The sequence below is a fragment of the Lutra lutra genome, chromosome 7 (genome assembly GCF_902655055.1).
Source record: "Lutra lutra chromosome 7, mLutLut1.2, whole genome shotgun sequence".
Lineage (NCBI taxonomy): Eukaryota > Metazoa > Chordata > Mammalia > Carnivora > Mustelidae > Lutra > Lutra lutra.
In genome coordinates this window covers 130634369-130655556 of record NC_062284.1, presented here as the reverse complement: position 1 = coordinate 130655556, position 21188 = coordinate 130634369, and the positions used below count along the sequence as shown (strand labels likewise).

Below are 21188 nucleotides of genomic sequence, written 5' to 3'. Positions count from 1 at the left end.
GGGAAATGGTAAACCTTTATTCGGAAAAGAGAGCTTAAATGACCACTTAAAACCCCCATTTCATTTCCAAAACAGAAACAAATAAGAAAACAAGAAAAAGATCACCTATAAAACTCCTGCCCTCTGCCATCTTGAGCCGTCTTAAACTGCATTTCCTGGCAGAAGAGAACAGTGATGGGCCACAGTCCTGAAAACCAATAGGACACTGACTTGAGACTATCTCAGGAGGTGCCCAGGGAGAGATGAACACAATGAACGATGGGGGGGTGGGGGTGGTGGACAGGTGGGCCTGGGGCTCAGACAGGCACATGCCCAGTACCCAGTTACAATGTTCAAAAATATACACACACATATAAATTCCCCAGTACCTGGGCATGGAAAGCTTATAACCATGAACACAGCAGCAGAATTCAGGCTGGGTCTTTGGCTTTTAAAAAAAGGGGAAGAGAACCTCTGGCTAACTGTCCCTAATTCCAGCCTCTCCGCCGTTCCCTTCAGTCCCATTCCGGAGGCCAAGCGGGGCAACAGCAAGGCTAATCTGCAAGGACCAGCAGCTACTCTGAGTTGGGGGAGATTCGAGGAGCTGCTGGCCCAGGAAGACCCAGGCCACACCCCAGCTATGAAAGATTAAGGCATGCAGGTGATACATGGGCAAAGGGCACCCCAAATAGGCCAGGGTGGCCCTGTGCTAGGAGGAAAAGCACTGGCAATGAGCAGCTGAGGCCTTGCTGGCCAGAACTAACCTAGCACTGCCACCTCGAATGCTTGGACAGGTTTCGCCCAAGGCCACCTTCTGCAGAGAGGGTCTGGCCTGAGCCACACATCAGGCTGTTTTAGGAGAAAATGGACAGGAATAGGGGAAGCAGTGAGGTAAAAAGTGGTGGGAGGAAAGGAACAGTAAAGTAAACCGCTTCTGAGGAGTGCAGAGGAAGGAGAACAAGTCCCTGAGGTCTTGGGTCCCAGCTGAAGTGTGGCTGCACAGCCTGCCTGCTCTTACCCCCACCAGGCCTCCCAGCCCCCCAGTTCTGCGAGGGGCAGAATATAGTAAGACAAGAGTTTCCTGAAGGTTCTTTCTTGTCCTTTTAAACCTCTTATTTCAGTCCACTGACCCCACACAGGGCTTCACACTTGCACATCTCTCACAGCTGCCTGGAAAAGGGGAAGAGCCCTCGGGAAAGCGTGCCAGGGCTGTGGGAGCTCTGGGTTGGAGGCTCAGAGGCTGCTGGGGCAGGTAGTGCATCCCTGAAGCTGCTGTTACAGGCTATGAGGCCCGTTCATTCCCCGAGGCCAGATGAGGAGCATGGCCTGGGTGGCATGATGAACGCCTCATGAGACACAGAGGATAAAAGGGGAGAAGGGCCCATGCCCCTGCTGCTGCCTGGCAACACACAGCTACCAGGTCATGCTCTCGACCTGTGAAGAGGCCGACAGCCCCAGTGTGGAAAGTGGGCTGGTCGGAGGTAGGCACGGCCTTACAGAGCAGTCCCACCCTGAGAGGACACATGCACGCTACACACCTCACATGTGTGTGTTTGGCAAGAGGGCTGGGCCCAGAGGTCATGAAAGCAGAAAGAAGACTGGGTTAGAAGATACCATCAAGAAACGGCCTGAAAGCAAATAACCAATGAGATCAATAGCTCCCGCAACCCTGGTAATTAAAAATTAAGGGGGAGCACTGGATACATGGAATGAAAGGGGAGCCCCCTTTCTGCCTCTCCCAGGGCCACTGAGTATGTGGCACAGGATTAGGAAGAGGTTGGGGCGGGGCAGGGACCACAGGCAGAGAACGTGGACAGGCCTGGAGAAAATCTAACCATGAGAAAAGGGAAATGGGGGAAAGGAGGGGAGGGGATGGGACGTAAGTTTCTTGGATCTAAGTTTCCAGAAGTATGGGGTATTTCCACAGTCTCTGACCCAGTGAGCTCTTCTGGAAGAGAAGCTCTCTTCCCCTGGGAACCCCATCATGGGGCGGTGACTTCCATCCCAAAGCTGGCCAGCAGGCAGAGGTGGTCTGAAGAGCAGAAGGGATTGGGCAAGCCATTGGCAGCCCAGAGAATCTCTTCAGAGAGGAGGGAGAGACGGCCCAGAAGCTTGAGAGTCCCATCTGGATACAGCCTGCGATCTGGGGCACAAAGCAGAAGCCAGTGAGAGTGAGAAAGCAGCCACGGCCACTGCATGGGGTGACTGGGGTCTGTGGGAGCTATGCTTTAGGGAGGCTGCATCTCCTTGGCTACCCCGCCCCGCCCTTACCTCTCCCAGCTACCTCTGGCTGAGGCCTCCCTTTCACAGATACTCTGGGATGTATCATTGAATGAAGCAGGGTGGGTTCAGGGAGACTGTGGCAACCGAAGAATGGGTGCCCAGGCCCAGCATCTATGAAAACTTTGGACTTTCCAAGAAAAGCTGGAAATCCAGATTTTCGACATAAAAGCTGATTTTTTCAACATAGGGAATCAATTCGAACATTTTAAAAGACATGCTTTAAACAAAACAGCCATGAGGCCGGTAGGCTGCACAGGCTGCCACACGGGCCTGCTGGTAGAGGATGAAGAAACGAGAAACAGGGTCTCGAACCTACCAAGTCCCTCACCAAATGGCTGCCGCATTCAAAGTCCACTAACCTCCCGGTGCTCTATTTTTACCTCGTAAATAGAGATAAGGCTGGTTCGGCCCACCTCTCTCTAATGCTGCGAAGATATACAGGCAGGCAAGTGGCCTAATAAGGGAATTATGATGAGGATGACTAGCGCCAGGGAGATACGAAATCGGCTCTTTGGGGAGTCTGGTCCCAGCAGCCCAAGCCATGTGACCAAACGCCTGACCTTCACCATCAGCTGTTCCCAGGGACTTCTGAGGTGGCTTCTATGAACCCAGGATCCACCAGGCTTACCAGTTCTGTTCCCATTCTCGCAGGACTCAGCTGAGAAGAAGATGTAATCCACTGTCGTTCCAAGACCCAAGGGCATTGTGGTGACCTCTGGGCGGCCATGCTGGGGCAGGAAATGAGTATATACTGAGGTCAGGTGAAGGCAGTGCTGGATGGTGCCTACAGTCCTGCAGGGATGAAGAGGAAGAAGTCAGTCAACAAACATTACTGACCTTTTCTCAAAGTCACTTCCTCTGTGGGTTTTATAGTTTTTTAAGGGTCAATCCCAACTAACTCTATCTCAGCAAATTCCTTCCCATGCTAATAAGAGGCAGATGGTCTTAGCTAAAATCAGCCTAGAAATAGACACATTTATACACAGTCCCCTGACCGTCCGCACCCCACCCCCATCCCACTCTCCTCTCATTACCTGGTGAAGTATACCTAATGTACCCTGTCCAGGGGTGAGCAAGTTCTTCTGTGAAGCCTTCCCCCCTGAGGAAATGTGCATGGGTTCTTCATCTGCAAGAACCTAGGTGGGTCGCCTCTGGCCTCTGCACACCAGCCCTTCCAAAAGCTTAGCACGTATTACGAGAAGAGACCTCAGCAAAATTGCCCCCCAAATCAGCCTGAGGAAAGCCAATGAGAATCTCTCTCGTTCACCCAGATGGGGGCTGGAAAGCAGGCTGCAGGGAAGCGGAAGGAAGATCACCTGGGGAAGACAGGCTCAGGCTCCAAAGTGTCTTCCTCAAGGACAGGCGGGGCCCAGGCAGCAGGTCGCTCTGTAGACCAGAGAGAAGAGATTTTTTTTATTCCCAGACAGTGAAGCAGGGTCAGAACCTTGCACCCTGGGACCCCTCTCAGATTGCTCCAAAAGGGGAAAGGATAAGAGAAGAGGTGATGGGACAAAGAAAACAATGGATCAACATTGTAGGAAGGCAGACAGAGACCTTGAACACAGACATTTCTTCCTTGGCCCAGCACCTTTTTAAATAATTTATTTAAATTTATTCTTTAGAAATAAATTTATTTTTTTAGGCAATAGAGTCACATGGTACAAAAATCAAAATGTAGAGAAAAATATCAGTGAAAAATCTCCCTCCCATTCCGGGACTCCTGCCACTCAATTTCCCTCTCCAGAAGCAACCAATGTTACCAAATTGTTGGTATATTCCTTCAGAGATTTTCTATCACATACCATCTGCTGTGTATGTATATATGTATGTGTGTAATATACATATATATGTACGCACACAATGTAATATGTATGTATACATTCTTAAATACACAAAAATAAGTACACACACACACATGAAGAAAAAAGAAAAAATATACACAGTATCAGGAAAGAAAGAGGGGATATTAATACAGATCCTACTGACATTAATAAGTGTTATGGACTGAATGTTTGTGTCTCCCCAAAGTACGTTGAAATCCCACCCCTCAGTGAAATGGTATTTGGGAGGTGGGCCTTTGGGAGGTAATTAGGTCATGAGGGTGGAGCCTTTGGCCATAGGATTAAGGCCCTTACAAGAGGCTTGGATCCCAGATTGCTCCCTCACCCTCTTTCTGCCATATGAGGACACAAGAAGTTAGCACTCAACAACTCAGAAGAGGGCCCTCACCAGAACTGGACCATTCTGGCACCCTGATCTTAGACTTCCAGCTCCAGAACTGTGAGAAATAAATTTCTGTTGTTTATAAACCGTCTAGGCTGTGATATTTTGTTATAATAGCCCAAAACCAACTAAGACAACAGGGTAAAAAGGATCAGCAAAACTGACAAACCCTTGCTAGACTGACCAAAAAAAAAAAAAAAAAAAAAGAAGAAGACCCAAGTTACTAAGTTACTAAAACTAAGAATGGAAGAAGGGCCACCACTACCAACCCTACAGAAATTTTTAAATTATGAGAATAATATAAACAACTATATACCAACAAATTTGATAACTTAGATGAAATGAACAAATTTCTAAAAAGATACAGGGGCGCCTGGGTGGCTCAGTGGGTTACAGCCTCTGCCTTCAGCTCAGGTCATGATCCCAGGGTCCTGGGATCGAGCCCCACATCGTGCTCTCTGCTCAGCAGGAAGCCGCTCCCCCCACCCCGCCAGCCTCTCTGGCTACTTGTGATCTCTCTCTCTGTCAAATAAATAAATAAAATCTTTAAAAAAAAATAAAAAGACACAAACTATGTAAACTGATTCGAGAAAAAACAGACAATCTGAATAGCCTATAAGCAAGTAAAGAAATTGAATTAATAATTTAAAAAGTTCCCACAGAGAAAAGCCCAGGACTAGATGGCTTTACTGGTTAATTCTGCCAAACATTTAAAGAACAGTAATACAGATACTTCATAAACACTTCTAAAAATTAAGATGGGACATTTCTCAACTCATGCTGTGAGGTGTTACTCAGTTAATCAAAATTAGACAAAACATCACAAAGAACACTATAGAATATCCCCTGTGAATGTCCATGCAAAATTCCTCAATGACTATGACATTATAATTTATAAGAAATATATATTTGGTCTTGTCCACAGGTCCTGACTCATAGCTCCCCAAACCCTTAGAATTTCTCAAGAGATCAGAGTAATAAAGGTGTCTTTTGTTATATTATAAGGTGACTTTTGGAAATCACCTAAAGATGAGGGCTGGTTACCAGAAGAACCAACCTGTTATTAGAGGGTTGGAAATTTCTGTCCCAATTCCCTAAACTTCCTGGGAAGGAAGTGGGCTGGAGCTTGATTCACCAATAGCCAATGATTTAATCAAACTTGCCTATGTAGCAAAGCCTTCAGAGAGCTTCTAGGCTGGTGACTACATGGAGATTTGGGGAGAATGGGGCCTACAGAGAGCATGGAAACTTCCCAAATACATTGTCCTATGCATCTCTTCCATCTGGCTTGTTCCTAAGTTTTATCCTTTTATAATAAACAGGTAATCTAGTGAGTAAAATGTTTCTCTCAGTTTTGTGAGCCATTACAGCAACTTAATTAAACCCAAGGAAGGAGAGTGTCATGGGAACCTCTGATTTATAACAGCCAGTTGGTCAGAAAGTACAGTTAAGAACCTGGACTTATGACTGGTATCTAAAGTCCAAGCAGGAGGTTGCTGGAAGCACAGGGTGGGCTTGTGATTGGTGTCTGAAGTTGGGAAGTGGGGGAAGTCTTACAGGACTGAGCCTTTATTTCACTTGTAATATCTCTGGGTAGATGGTGTCAGAATTGAATCGAGTATAAACACCCTCCTTCCCCATGTTGAAAATAAAGTCTCAGAACACCAAAACAATATATCAGCAAACCAAATCCAGCAAAATAAAAAATGATTATATACTATGACCATGTACAATTTATCCTAGGAATGTAAGGCTGGTTTAGCATCTGAAAAATCTTATGTAAAAAAATCAATGTAATATAGTATATTACTAGATTACTGACAGATAAAAACCACATGATCATCTGAACACACAGAAAAACCATTTGACAAAATTCAACACTGCTTTATGGGGGGAAGAGCAACATTAAAAACTAAAAACTAAACACAGGGGACGCCTGGGTGGCTCAGTTGGTTGAGCGGCTGCCTTCGGCTCGGGTAGTGATCCCGGTGTCCTGGGATCGAGTCCCACATCGGGTTCCTTGCTCAGCGGGAAGCCTGCTTCTCCCTCTGCCTCTTCCTGCCACTCTGTCTGCCTGTGTTCACTCTCTCTGACAAAAACAAACAAACAAACTAAACACAGAAGAGAACTTCTTGGGGGGCGTGGGTGGCTCAGTCATTAGGCATCTGCCTTTGGCTCAGGTCAAGATCCCAGGATCCTGGATCAAGCCCTACCATCAGGCTCCTTGCTCAACAGGAAGCCTGCTTCTCCCTCTCCCACTCCCCCTGCTTGTGTTCCCTCTCTCGCTGTCTCTGTCAAATGAATAAATAAAATCTTTGAAAAAAAAAGAAGAAGAAAACTTCTCCAACCAGATAAAGAGAATCCACAAAAACCCCGGGGCTCACATCACACTTAATTCACAACACACTTAAAAGCTCTACCCCTAAGATCAGGAACAAAACAAGGATGTCCACTCTCACCACTCAACTTTAGAGAGGCCTAGTCAGGGCAATCATGGAAGAAAAAGAAATAAAAGGCATCCAGATTAGAAGGGAAGAAGTAATGCTCTTTCTGTTTGCAAGATGACATGATCTCTTATACAGAAACCCTAAGAAATCCACTAAAAAACTATTAGAATAAATGAGTTCTCAAGACTGCAACATAGAGGGGCGCCTGGGTGGCTCAGTGGGTTAAAGCCTCTGCCTTCAGCTCAGGTCATGATCCCAGGCTCCTGGGATCGAGCCCTGCATCGGGCTCTCTGCTCAGTAGGGAGCCTGCTTCCCTTCCTCTCTCTGCCTGCCTCTCTGTCTACTTGTATTCTGTCTGTCAAATAAATAAAATGTAAAAAAAAAAAAAATTTTTTTTTAAAAATTTAAAAAAGACTGCAACATAGAAGATCAATATACAAAAACTGCATTTCTATACACTAGCAGTAAAAATCCAAAAATGAAATTAAGAAAACATTTCCACTTACAATATAAAAATGAATAAAATAGTAATAAATTTCACAAAAACGTAAGACTTACACACTGAAGACTACAAAACATGGAAAAAAATTAAAGATCTAAATAAATGAAAAAACATTGATGTTTATTGATCATAAGATAGTATTACTAAAATGGCAATACCGGGGTGCCTGGGTGGCTCAGTGGGTTAAAACCTCTGCCTTCAGCTCAGGTCATGATCTCAGGGTCCTGGGATCGAGTCCAGGATCGGGCGCTCTGCTCAGCGGGAAGCCTGCTTCTCCCTCTCTCTCTACCTGCCTCTCTGCCTACTTGTGATCTCTCTCTGTCAAATAAATAAAATATTTAAAAAAAAAAAATAAAATGGCAATACCTCCCAAACTGATCTACAGATTTCTAGATCCCTATCAAAATCCCCCAACTAGCTTCTTTGCAGAAACTGACATGCTGATTCTGAAATTCACATAGAAATGAAAGGGACTCAGAATAAACAAAATAATCTTGAAACCCCACCAAGTCATAGGATGTAACTTCTCTATTTCAAACTTAAACAAAGCTAAAATAAGACACTGTGGTACTGGCATAAGGATGGACATAAAGTGAATGGAATAGAACTGAGTGTTCAGAAACCTGCAAGGCCATGTTCAATTAATGTTTCACAAGGGGAGGGATGAATGGACAATGACTGCTAGTAGATACCGGGTTCCTTTTGGGAGGGATGAAAATGTTCTACAATTAGATTGTGGTGATGTATACACAATTCTGAATAGAATAAAAGCCAATGGCTTGCACATTTCAAATGGGTAGATTTTATGATATATGAATTTCATCACAGTAAAGCTATTTTTTTTAAAAAAAGGGTAAAGGAACGTTATGGACAATTTCATGCCAAGTAATTTAATAATTCAGATTAAATGGAATATTCCTTTACATACTTTACATTTTCCCTGTTGATTTTTTTCTTTTTTGTTGGCATTATAAATAGGGTCTTTTTTTTCCACTATTATCTCTTAACAAGTATATCCTTATTTTTATACACAAATACTATTGTTTTTCTGTATATTCATATTATACCAGCTACTTTCCAGAATTATCTCAATGCCTATAATAGCTGTTAGTTGATTCTCTTGGATTACCAGTTATCTAAAAACATGAGCAAGTAATTAGCCCCTCCCCTCCATTTTGTTACTTCTGTTTTCCCACCCACATTTCTGTTTCTCTATCCTTGGCTGGCATCTTTGAATATGGCTGAAAAACAAGAGTGGCCATCCTTGTCCTACTCCTGACTTTGACAGGAATGCTACTACAGTGTCTTCTTTAAGCCAGATGCTGATACGTGGAGCTGAGTAAGTGCTGTGGTTTGGTTTCAGTTTTTAATTTGCAGGCCTGCAGTGGCTTCGCTCCCCTCCTCCTGCCCCTCACCTCTGTGGCACATTGTTGCCAACATGCACTCTGACAGACCAAGATCATTCTCAAAGATTAGATGGGTTCCATTCCAGACCATGGCGGGAAAGTAAATATTCCAATAAAGCCAGTCAACTGAATTTTTTGGCTCTCTCAGTGCATACAAAAGTTATGTTCATACCATAATGTAGTCTTCTAAGAGTGTAGAGGCATTGTGTCTAAAAAAAAAGAATGTACATACCTTAATGTAAAAATATTGGCTAAAAAAATGCTAACCATCACCCGAACTTTCAGCAAGTTGTAATCTTTTTGCTGGTGGAGGGTCTTGCCTCAGTATGGATGGCTGCTGACTAATGAGGGTGGTGGTAATAAATGGTTTCTCTGTAGCATGTGACAGCATTCTTCCCAGAGAACTTCTTTCAACATTGGCGTCAATCCTCTCATACCTGGACCCTGCCTTATATAATATTCTAAATCCTTTGGGGACACCGATGTGGCTCAATTGAGCATCCGACTCTTGGTTTCAGCTCAGGTCATGATCTCAGGGTCCTGGGAATCCCCACTCAGCAGGCAGTTGGCTTGTCCCTCTCCCCCGACTCCCCACTCATGCTCTCTCTCTCTCTAATAAATAAATAAAATCTTTAAAAAAAAAAAAAAAGCAACTCCTCATAAATTCAAGTTTTATCCTGAGAGTGCAGCAATTCAATCCCATCTCCAGGCTCCATGGCTCTTCTAGTTGTCTTCCTGTTTCCCCCACATCTGCTGTTACATCCTCCATCAAAGTCATGAACCCCTCACAGTCATCCCTGACAGCTGGAATCAACTTCTTCCAAACTCCTGTTAACTAATGTTGGCATCCGACCTCTTCTCAGGAGTCACAAATGTTCTTAGATGTATCTGGAGTAAGGAATCCTTTCCAGAAGGTTTCAATTCACTCTGCCCAGATCCATCAGAGGAATAACTATCTGCGGAAGCTATAGCCTTACAAAATGTATTTCTTCAATAGTAAAACTTGAAAGTCAAAATCCTTCCTTGATCCATGGGCTTCACAATGCATACTATGTTAACAGGCATGCAAGTAATGTTAACCTCCTTGAACATGTGCATCAGAGTCTTGGGCGACCAGGTGCATTGCCAATAATATTTTGAAAGGAATCTTTTTTTCTGGGCAGTAGGCTTCAACAGTGGGCTTAAAATATTTAGTATATCATGTTGTAAACAGATGTGCTCTCAGCCAGGCCTTGCTGTTCCACTGAGAGAGCACAGGCAGCTCATAGATTTAGCATAATTCTTAAGGGCCCTAGGATTTTTGGAATGGTGAATGAGCACTGGCTTCAACTTAGAGTCACCAGCTGTGTTAGCCCCTAACAAGAGAGTCAGGCCTGTCCTTTGAAGCTTTGAAGCCAGGCATCTCCTCTCTAGCTATGAAAGTCCCAGACAGCATGTTCCTTCAGTAGACGGCTGTTCTGTCTACACTGAAAATCCATTAAGCGTAGCCACCTTCATTCATTATTTTCACTGGATCTTCTGGATAACTTGCTGCTTCACCTTGTACTTTGACGTTATGGAGATGGCCTCTTTCCCTATGAACCAACCCCTGAAGCTTCAGGCTTTTCTTCTGCAGTTCCCTCACCTCTGAGCCTTCCCAGAATTGAAGAGAGTTAGGGTCTTGCTCTGGACTAGGCTTTGGCTTAAGGAAATGTGGCTAAACTGATCTTCCATCCAAACCACCAAACTTTCTCCATATCAGCAGTAAGGCTGTTTTGCTTTCTTATCATTCATGTGATGACTGGAGTAGCACTTTTCATTTCTTTCAAGAACTTTTTCTTTGCATTACGAGCTTGGCTCACTGTTTAGGGCAGGAAGCCTAGCTATTGCCTGTCTCACTAAGCTTAATCATTTCTAGCTTTTGATTTAGTGGGAAAGATGCGACTCTTCGTTTCACTTGAACGCTTAGAAGCCATTGTAGGGTTACTAATTGGCCTAACTTCAATATTGTTTTGTCTCAGGGCACAGGAAGGCCTAAGAAGAGGGCCAGAGAAAGACAGGGGAATGGCTGGTCGGTGGAGCCATCAGAACACACGAAACATTTGATGATTAAGTTTGCCATCTTACATGGGTGTGGCTCATGACCCTCCAAAACAATTCTTATAATAATATCAAAGATCACCGATCACCATAACAGATATAATAATAATGAAAAAGTGTGAAATATTGCGAGAATAACCAAAATGTGACAGATACAAAGTGAACAAACAGTGTTGGAAAAATTGCGCTAATAGACTTGCTCAGTGTAAGGTTGCCACAAACCTTCAATATGTAAAAAATATAATGTCTGCAAAGCACAATAAAGTGAACCACAATAAAACAAGGTATGCCTGTATCTAGTATTTCCTTAATTTAAGGGGGGGGGGTCTTTTAAAAAGAATCTAGAATAGATGTTGATTTTTTAACAGTCTCTTGGACATCTATAGGATGCACTTTGTATATTTTAATAGATTTCATATATATTATATGTTAAGTTACATGAGTAGAATTCCCAATATCAAACAATCTTTGTATTTCTGATATACTCCATTTGGTCATGATATACTGCTCTTTCAATGTGCTGCTAGATTGTTTCCTGATCTTCTATTTAAATTTTTTTGCATCAGTATTCGTAAGTGGAGAATTTTAGTGTTGATAGTTTTTTCTGTATAACTGTTGTCAGGTATCAGGGTCAAAATACTTGTTGCACTAAAAATAATCAGCTCCTTTCTTCTTCTGTGCACTGTAATAATTTAAGTAGTGATGGAATTACTTTGAAGGTTTGATGACATTCTCCAATCAATCTGAGTCTGGTGTTTTTGTAGGACTACATAGCTGAGAACTTTATGTATTTCTTCCCTACTTAGATTCTCTCTCTCCTCTGTAACCAACTTTACTAAAATACATTTTCTAAAATTAATATACACCATCTAAATTTCACTCAGGTGGGAAAAGCCCCCTTATAATCCTATTAATTATTCTGCATCTGGATATGTTCCCTTGCTCCTTCCCTGCCCTTCAAAATAGCTTAGATAAAGGGCCTAACTAATTGACAGCTGTCTCTTTGCCCCAAAAAAGTAAGTAACTTACTTATTTTTATCTTGTCTTATCTACTCATGTAATTGTGATTCTAAATATTCCACATAATTCCATAAACTTTTCGCTGAACAGTTTTAGCTACATCCCACAAATACATGGTACTTTCATTATTATTATTTTCTAGATATTCTGCAATTTTAGCTTAAATTTCACCTTTGACTCAAAGGTTGTTTGAAGTTTTCTAGATAACCAGATGATAATGTTTTCTTTTTTGTTTCTAATTTCTATTTTTACTGCATGTGTAATCAAAGAAAGGCTGTATGACTTCTACTGTTTGAGATTTATTGAGGTTTTTTTGGTGGACTAATTCTTAAGAATTTCCTATGAATACTTAAAAAGATGTCTTTGCTCCACTTTCAGTATTCAGAGTTTGATATGCATCAATCAGATTTACTATATACACGTTATTGCAGTCTTCCATATTCTTAGTGATCTTTTTTTCTACTTGATCTGTTGTGGGCTAAGACAGATGAATTAAAACCCTTTACTGTTAGTTATTTTCTGAATACTCTTCCTTGTTAAGCCTGCACTTTCACTTGATGATTGTTGATGTAATGTTACTGGAAGCTTAAATATTTATAATGCTACTATCTTCATTTTGAGTTGTGTCTTTTACATTATGATACACAAGAAAAATCTCAGTGAGCAGCAGGATACTAAAACTGGTTTCCTTCAACATGCGGTTCTGTCCAAGCCGCACTGTGTACAAACAGCACTGTTCTAGCAGTCACACGAGTGCCCCACCAGGCCAGATGAGCACATGGGCCATAGCTGCCTCTACCAGAGCTGCGATCAAACAAGTAAGCTCTTCTTAAGTCCTTGGGAAGAGGATAAATTGTATTCTGGCACGGGCCAGTGGAGAAGCTCGATTCAGAACTTTCCTGGTTAGAAAACTGATCAGACAGCTTTTGGTCAGTGGCCATCTGGTCAGTTTGTAAATAGTGGTTACAAAAATCATCTATTAACCATCGGTTTTTCTATCACGTACTTTACTGGGCACATGGTTTGTCTGTTGTTAAAAGACCTGAAGGTCCAGAGTTCGATGGAAACAGGCAAGTGGTCATGAGAAAGAAAATCAGTAACTCTCTTTCAGGATCTTTAAGACCATACTGGAAAGAAGAAATCATTAGTAATTGAAAATATTTATAAGAAGGGGACCCTTCTTACGAAATACTCCCCCACAAAGGGAGTTGGGGAGAGTGAGAATCACGATGTTTTTATTGCACAACCCGGGCAATGCAGAGTTCTCCAGTGCAGTGCAATGTCAGCCATCACGACCTAGCACTGCAGCTCCTTTAGCACCTCACATGCTGCCTGTTAAATCAGTGTCACGGTCAAGTTGGAAAGTTCTGATGTGCACTGGTGGGCTGCATGACTCTAGTATTAGACTGGAAATATTATTTGTTACCACATCTAAATACATCTTCTAGAAAGAAAGATCACATATGGTCTTATTGCACTTAAGTCTTTCTACTCATGGTCTAAAAATGGTGGCACATTTTTACATTTGGAGTCTTTAAAAGACATTCATGAGATAAACACTTTTCCAAAGAAGACATACAGATGGCCAACAAAAACATGGAAGGATGCTCAATGACACTAATTATCAGGGAAACACAAATCAAAGCCACAATGAGATATCACTTCGTATCAGAATGTAGTCAGAATGGCTAGTATCAAAAGACAAGAACAAGTGTTGAAAACAATGTGGAGAAAAAGGAACCCTTGTGCACTGTGCAGTGGTGGGTTGCCTGACTCTAGTATTAGACTGGAAATATTATTTGTTTACACATAAAACACATCTTCTAGAGAAGAGATCACATATTATGATCTCCTTATTACACTTAAGACTTTCTATTCATGGTGGGAATATAAACCAGTAACTGTGGAAAACAGTATAAAAGGTCCTCAAAAAATTAAAAATAGAAATACCATATGACCTAGTAACTCCACTTCTGGATAATTACCCAAAGGAAACAAAAACACCATTTCAAAAAGATATAAGCACCCCAATGTTTATTGGAGCCTCATTTACACTAGCACAGATATGGAAGCAGCCCTAGTGTCCATCAACAGATGAATGGATGAAGAACATAGAATGTATGTGTACACACACACACACACACACACACACAGAATATTACTCAGCCATAAAAAAAAGAATGAAATCTTGCCATTTGTGACAACATAGGTGGACCTAGAGGGCATTATGAGTGAAATAACTTAGAGAAAGACAAATACCATATGATTTCATTTGCATGTGAAATCTAAAAACCAAAACAAAGAACAAAATAGAAACAGACTCATAAATACAGAGAACAAACCGGTGGTTGATAGAGGGGAGGAGGTAAAGGAGAGGCAAAATAGGTGAAGGAGATTAAGAGGTACAAAATTCCAGTTATAAAGTAAATAAATCATAGGTATGAAAAGTGCAACGTAGGGAACAGAGTAATATTGTAATAATTTTGTACAGTGATAGATGGTAACTACACTTATGGTGGATCAGTGTGCTTACCCAAATTTAATCTCAATTTTGAAAATACTGCTAATTATTTTGCACTGCTAGTGAATTGGATATTTTCCCCCTACACAATGTTTCTAGTTACAAAGTGATCATCAGTATATGTTTTAAAGGTTTCATTTTGTTATTAAATTGAAATGCTTGTTTTATGTTTCAAGTACAATACTGTTTTGTTTTGGTTTTTAATAATGTATTCTTCTTAACATGAAATGTGGGGTCCTACTACTGTCTTAACTTTAGGATTTTGTAATTCTAAAGCACTAAGTCACTGCTCCCCTGCCTGAGTCCACCTAATTCCAGCAGGTCTCTCAGTTCCTGGAGCATGGCAGCTGCTTCACGCATGGGGGTCATTACCATTATCGCTGTTGCTAGAGCTACATAACAGATTGAACTTCACAAGTAAATAAAAAAAAATAAAGCCACTGAAATGTTTGCTTTGTGCAAAATGCCAATTCAAATTAGATTCCTACAAGAAAAAATAAATTCATTGCTTATCACCAGGCCTTCTACTACAGTCATGGCTTGGTTATTTTAGGTTGTTCTCACAGTTTGGTCAAGAAGAGCTTTTGGCTGAGCATGAAATCTTGAATCATACCTTCCTTCCTTGAAGCTCTGTTCTCCTGTCTTCTAGAGTTGAATGATAACTTTAAGAAGTCTGAAGCCAACCTGGTTATTTTTACCCTTAAGAGCAGCCCAATCTGGGACGCCTGGGTGGCTCAGTTGGTTAAGCAGCTGCCTTCGGCTCAGGTCATGATCCCAGCGTCCTGGGATCGAGTCCCACATCGGGCTCCTTGCTTGGCGGGGAGCCTGCTTCTCCCTCTGCCTCTGCCTGCCATTCTGTCTGCCTGTGCTTGCTCTCTCTCCCTCTCTCTCTGACAAATAAATAAAATTTAAAAAAAAAAAAAAAAGAGCAGCCCAATCTTTTTGGTTCAACTGCCCAAAGGATTCCTTTGTCTCTGGCTTCTAGTAACTTCAGTAAGGTATCTTATTGTTGATTCTCCTATGTCATTTACTACTGAAACATGGTACTTTCTCTCAATTGGAAGACTCAAAATCTTTTAACTTTGGGAAAAGTTTTCCTTGAATCATACCTTTACGCATTTCTTTTGTGCCATTATATTGGTTTTCTTCTCTGTGAACTCCAACTTTGTGTATGTTAAGAGTCTCCTGATCTTCCACTACTATCATTTCTAATCCCTGTTATCGTTTACGTTCTTTTTATTTTGCTTTTTCTTTCATGGCCTCTGTCTCTTGGTCTGTTTTCAGCAGTCTCTATTCCCAACCCTTCTTATGCTGTACCAATTTTGTCTTTATTTTATGTGATTTTTAAACTTTTTATTCTTTCCTGGCTCTGCAGCTTCCATTTCAACTTCTAATGTCTTGCAATGTGCCTGGACTTATTTTATAAAGGCAATTATTTTTGTACTCTTATTTTATAAAGGCAATTGCTTCACTTTTTTATTCATGGGAAAATAATCATCATCTTTCATATGCTGCATGACAACAATTTTTATCTTTGAGGTAAGCATTCTTTATCTGCCTTTTGTTTTTCCTGTTCCTTCTGCTTTCTTTCTTGCAATATTCTAGCACAGCTCACATGCTGGTTCCTTTTAAGCGCCCTGGCTTTGAATTAGTTGAGATTTTTCTGTACCAGCTATCTGCACAGCTTCTCTGAGGGAAGAACTGGGTATGCATTCCAAGTAACAGGAATATTCCTGATGACACAGGGTTGTATATGAGTCCTTTTAATCTTTACTTCTCCCCAGCCAAAAGCGATATGCAGCTCTATAAGTATCTCATCGCCCCTCCTGCCACTCAAACAGACTGCTTAATGCAAATAGGGCTTGATTCCTTATCAGGCTTTTCTCCAGTGCCTATTAAGACCAAAGCAGGTTCAGAGAATCTCCTATCACAACCTGTGCATACTATTCTTGCTGATGAAACAAGGAATTTTAATTTTGTGCCTCAAGGTATACTCCGCTCTTTGGAGAAATGTGCTGCGCTGGCTCTTTGTTGAGATCAACACAGCCCCCAGATGCGTCCTTCCATACTTCCCCCAGCACACCTGTACGGCCTCCAGTGCTTCCCGCAGCCATTCTACCTACGCTGTGATCCATGGTTTCAGATACATTCAAGTCTCCTAGTTTTCTCAAAGATGGAGTTTGCATTGCTTTTTTCCAATCCTTGTTGCTCTGGAATGGTTTCAGAGACAAGAAGGAGAAAATGTCAAGCATACTCTGCCATGTTCAATCTGGGAGTTCTCGGTAGGAGTAACTTTTTATCACAAGCAGGACCACTGTCACCTTACGACTTTCAAACCCTGTCATGTCCATCTCCCCTATCTGCTGTACACACATTGGTCACTAGCTACTTAAGCCTAAAAAGGTTACATGGCTCATTCAAGGTCTCAGACATGATTGGAACTCAAGTCTCCTGATTCCTGGTCCGTGTTCTCACTATGCTACACATCTATGCCTGCATATGGATACAGAACTCCACTGACCTTCCTTCTAAGCATGCTTATTACCAGAAGCTGACCTTAAGAATTACACCTACAAAAAGACTAAGAAACCACGTAACTGACAAATATCAGGGGTAAGGAGGAAAGAAGGCTGAGAAAACAAGCTTAGTGTCCATTACCTGGCTTAGTATCTGTCACTCCTTCCATAAGAACCAGTCCGACTGGTCGCTGACAGGCAATGTCGCAGAAACGGAATTGCAGCAGAAAGTCTCGGCTATACTTCAGTCTCTCTGCAAATCAGGAAAAGCCACACAGTGAGAGAAAGGAAGAGAAGCCACATGCTGAAGCAGCCTTAAAACCAAGAAGCTTCCAGTATAGAGACACAGAGGAAGCCTGGCTCCGAAGACCAGCTGATTTTCCAGTAGATAGGATTTAAAGTTGTCCATTTCACTGGGAGGTCATGAGGAGGATGGTGGGAAAAACAAAGGAACTTGCTAAGAGAACTGAGGGAATTACATTTTCTCTTGTCACTGAAATACCAGCTTTCTCCCAAAATGGGCACAGAGGCACAGCCAACCAAGAATGTTACACAGGCTCACCTGCTCTCTTGGGGTGACAGGAGGAGAAATACTGACAGTAGTCAGTGATGCCCAGGGAGCTGGGCCAGAGTGGGGCCTGCAGCTTCCTCTGGTAAAGCTGATGGGAGAAGTCTTCCTGTCCAGACACCTAGAAGGAAAGAGCAGGTGGGAATGATGATACCAAGATGGAAAAAGAAAATAGCCCATGATTTGGGACATGCAGACACACACACACAATCACACACTGTATACATAATATAAGCAAAACACATCAGTTTCAGGGAAGTTGTTAAAAATAAGATGCTAATTAAAACTTATTTTTAAAAAACCAGAAGCACTGAAATGTCCGTGAAACAGAAAGGAGGGCTAAGAGAATAAGGTACGTGAGTCAAAGGAATAGAACTGTATGAACATACGGTCCCCTGAATTTCACCTCAGAAAAATCTACATGATTCTCCACAGGGAGTATCAACTTTCAGGGGCTTTAATTTGCAATGGGAAAAAGTTTCATCTCGATCTTTGGATCTTCGGATCAAGGTCTAGCATCTTAAGTCCATCATGAGGAAACCGCAGGGTCAAACCAAATGGGAAATGCACCAAGAACTTTACCGTATCTACGTCACCATCCTTGGTCAAAGCCAATGAGCAGCCTGGGAACGGACAGAATGTAGTAGGGAAACACTGGGTAACATCAGTCATCTGCATATCTCTACCCTGTGTAGCAAAATTCCCTTTATTTCATCGAACAGCAACAAATATTTTAATGCCAGCTATGTGCAAGACACTAGCTGAGTGTTAGGGAGAGCGCAGTGATAGATACAATCGATCTGCCCTTGAAGGACATATATTTTCAATATGCCGTCTCAAGTAAAACAGACTGAAGATTTAATGGTCACTTTCTAGCTGTGTAACTTTGGGCAAGTTACTTAACCCCAGGGTTCAATATCCTCCACTATAAAATGGGATAATAATATCACCTACAATTAAGAATCTTGATAATAACTGATGGCTGACTGTTTCCTTTGAAGCGGGAACCAGAAAATACTTTATCATGCATTCTTGTGTTTGATCTGCCAAATAACAACAAAACCCCCCCCTCTGAAATGGGTCCCATTTTATCCCTAGTGTATAGATGAGGCACATGGGGCTTAAGGAAGTTAAGTAACTTGCACAAGGTAGCAGAGCAGGGATTGGAAGTCAGGACTGTCTGGCTCTTAATCATTATGCCTAATGGTGCTGATCACATGGTAGGCACTTAGTAAATTCTTCTTCCCACTCTCTGAGCTCCTTGATTAGAGCGCTTTCTGGCAGGATAAGACCTTCCTCTGCACACATGGGAACCAGACATTGCTGACGCTTGAGTAACCTTATTAAAATTAAAGCCCAGAGTACTCAACAATAACACAGCCATTTTTGTGTCCTTTCTCCACTGCGCCTTGCCACTAGTTAAGTGATAAGATGGACAGCAGTGGCCAAACAGAAGAACAGGGAGATTAAGTGACATATAAAGAAATCACCACAAGCTGAATGTCCATCAGCAGTGCTAAATGGAATAAAACTATGAGGTATGTATCCTATCAACATTCAGCAGTTAAAAGGAATGAGATAGATCCATATATACATTGAGCGAAAATGAACAAGCTACAGAACGAAACATACAGTAATGGGTTTACAAACACACAGACAGGAGATCATATATCAGCTCTCAGAAGCAATCACAGCACAGTATTGGAGGGGAAAGGCTCTGGGATCCTGATTCCACCACTAGCTACCTACATGGCCTAGAGCCAGCAAACCGCCAAACTTCTCTACACCTTAGTTTCCTCACTTAAAAAATGAAAATGATGATAGAAATTGTGACAGTTGAGTGAGCTAATTTATGTAAAGTGCTTAAAATAGCACCGGGAACCCAGTAAGTGCCTAATAAGTGTAAATTATAATTACAATATCACAGGAACATAGATATCACTGTAAATGCACACAGAATATTCTGGAACACCACCACCAAACTTCAAACAATTACTACTTCACTCTAAAGGGAAAGGTAAGGAATGTAGGTGATAAAGGGGGTTTGATCTTATTTTATAATGTCTGAATTCTTGCAAGGAGGCACTTCTGTATTACTCACGAACTAAAAATTAATGATAAAAACTAAAAGGATTCCCAGATGCCCAGGGCACCCAGGAATTTCTAACTTCCAGACTTGTGTACACACTATTCAACAGAACAGGAAAAAGCCAGAGGGAGCCAGAAAAGGTGTAGCTGAGGTCACTGCCATGGAAGTTGCCAATACCTGAATCTCTCCCTTGGCCATTCCCATCCCCCCACCTCACCCCTCAAGTGGCCTCTCCCATGTTACCTTCCAGGCTGGCATCCCATGGTACTGGAGCTCTCCGTCCCTGATGAAGTTGTAGAGAGGTGAATCAGGAACAGAATTCAGATCCCCGCACAAGATGATGGGGCAATGGCTGCCATCAGACAACCTGGCTACTTTGTCCACTTCGGCCAAGAGAATGGCCATCTGGGCCAGCTTGACATCACCCCGGCGTGGGTTGTATAAGACGTGGGTATTTGCCACACAGAGGGGGGCCACCGAGACTTGCCCCAGGCCTTCTGGGACTAGTGGCTGCAGCAGCAACACTAAGCCCACGTTGTCCCGATTGAGGAGCTCCAAGCCAGGCCGGAAGTACTCCACAGGGCTGGCACAGAGCAGACGGAATCTCGTGGGCTTGTAGCAAACAGCACAGCCATCTGTCTTACACCCGGTCCTCCTCTTGTAGAAACAGGTAAAACCTGCAAGGAACACCCGGCCAAGAACATGGGTCAAGGACCTCCAAGCCTGAATCCCTCCAACCAGTGGCAGTAGCCGGGGTGTGTGTGCCTATGGCACTGCTCCTGCTGCTCCGTAAGGGGGTTCCTGTCCTTGCCAACTCCTTGGCTCTGCAGAGGTTCCCTTACAGTTATAACCAGATGACGGAGTGGCTAAAGGGGAAGGAGGACAGAAAGGTATGAAGCAGTATCAATGGATAGAAAAAACATGGATTCTAGAGTCAGACAAATTAGAGTCCTAGCTCCACAACCTACTAACTTTGTAGTGTGGGTGACCTTGAGCAAGTCACACACATTTTCAGAACCTCTGTCTCCTCACTATAAAAATGGGGATAACAATAACTCAGCCCCACAGGGTGGATTACTTCAAGGATTAAATGGCACTAAATGTCAGAACTGCCTTAAAACTGCAGAACTCATTCTTTCTCTCACCCATACAAAGGAGCTAGTGCACAGCTGAGACTGAGGATTTACTGAGGCAAAAGAAAAAGCTGGTGCCTTCGGGAGAGAGCAGACAGGGCCAGAGGAAGCAAGACCGGTGAACATGCCAGGGAGCTGCATTACCCATCATTCGCAGAGAAGGCTCCAGCTGCTCCCAGTAATGATCTTCTTGGACTTCCTGGAGACACAGGATCTGGGAAATTGACAAGGAAACCAATCACTACAGAGTACCAAGAGTACTGGAAAGTGACTCCCACCCAAGCTGCTGTTTGTCTCAGGCAGGGTCACACTGAAATTTCCCACATGGCCGACTCTTCCCAGACAGCCACCACCAGCAAGGAAGGGCCTAGAGTTAAGTTGATTAGACTAGATGCCTGAGTTGGATTTTCCCGCTTCTTGAA

The 21188-nt window shown here is 42.6% G+C and overlaps 1 protein-coding gene across 3 annotated transcripts in view; it reads right to left on the bottom strand.

The window, feature by feature from the left end:
- ANGEL1 (angel homolog 1) overlaps positions 1 to 21188 on the bottom strand; it is a 38942-nt gene continuing 17754 nt past the window's right edge. For all 3 annotated transcript variants that reach the window (XM_047737384.1, XM_047737385.1, XM_047737386.1), the window contains 7 exons: positions 20911 to 20980; positions 19877 to 20310; positions 17539 to 17665; positions 17119 to 17229; positions 3579 to 3648; positions 2891 to 3054; positions 1 to 2122 (listed from right to left, as the gene is read on the bottom strand). In XM_047737384.1, the coding sequence (XP_047593340.1) occupies positions 1962 to 2122; positions 2891 to 3054; positions 3579 to 3648; positions 17119 to 17229; positions 17539 to 17665; positions 19877 to 20310; positions 20911 to 20980 (1137 nt within the window). In that variant the 3' untranslated portion in view covers positions 1 to 1961. The remainder of the gene's footprint in view (positions 2123 to 2890; positions 3055 to 3578; positions 3649 to 17118; positions 17230 to 17538; positions 17666 to 19876; positions 20311 to 20910; positions 20981 to 21188) is intronic.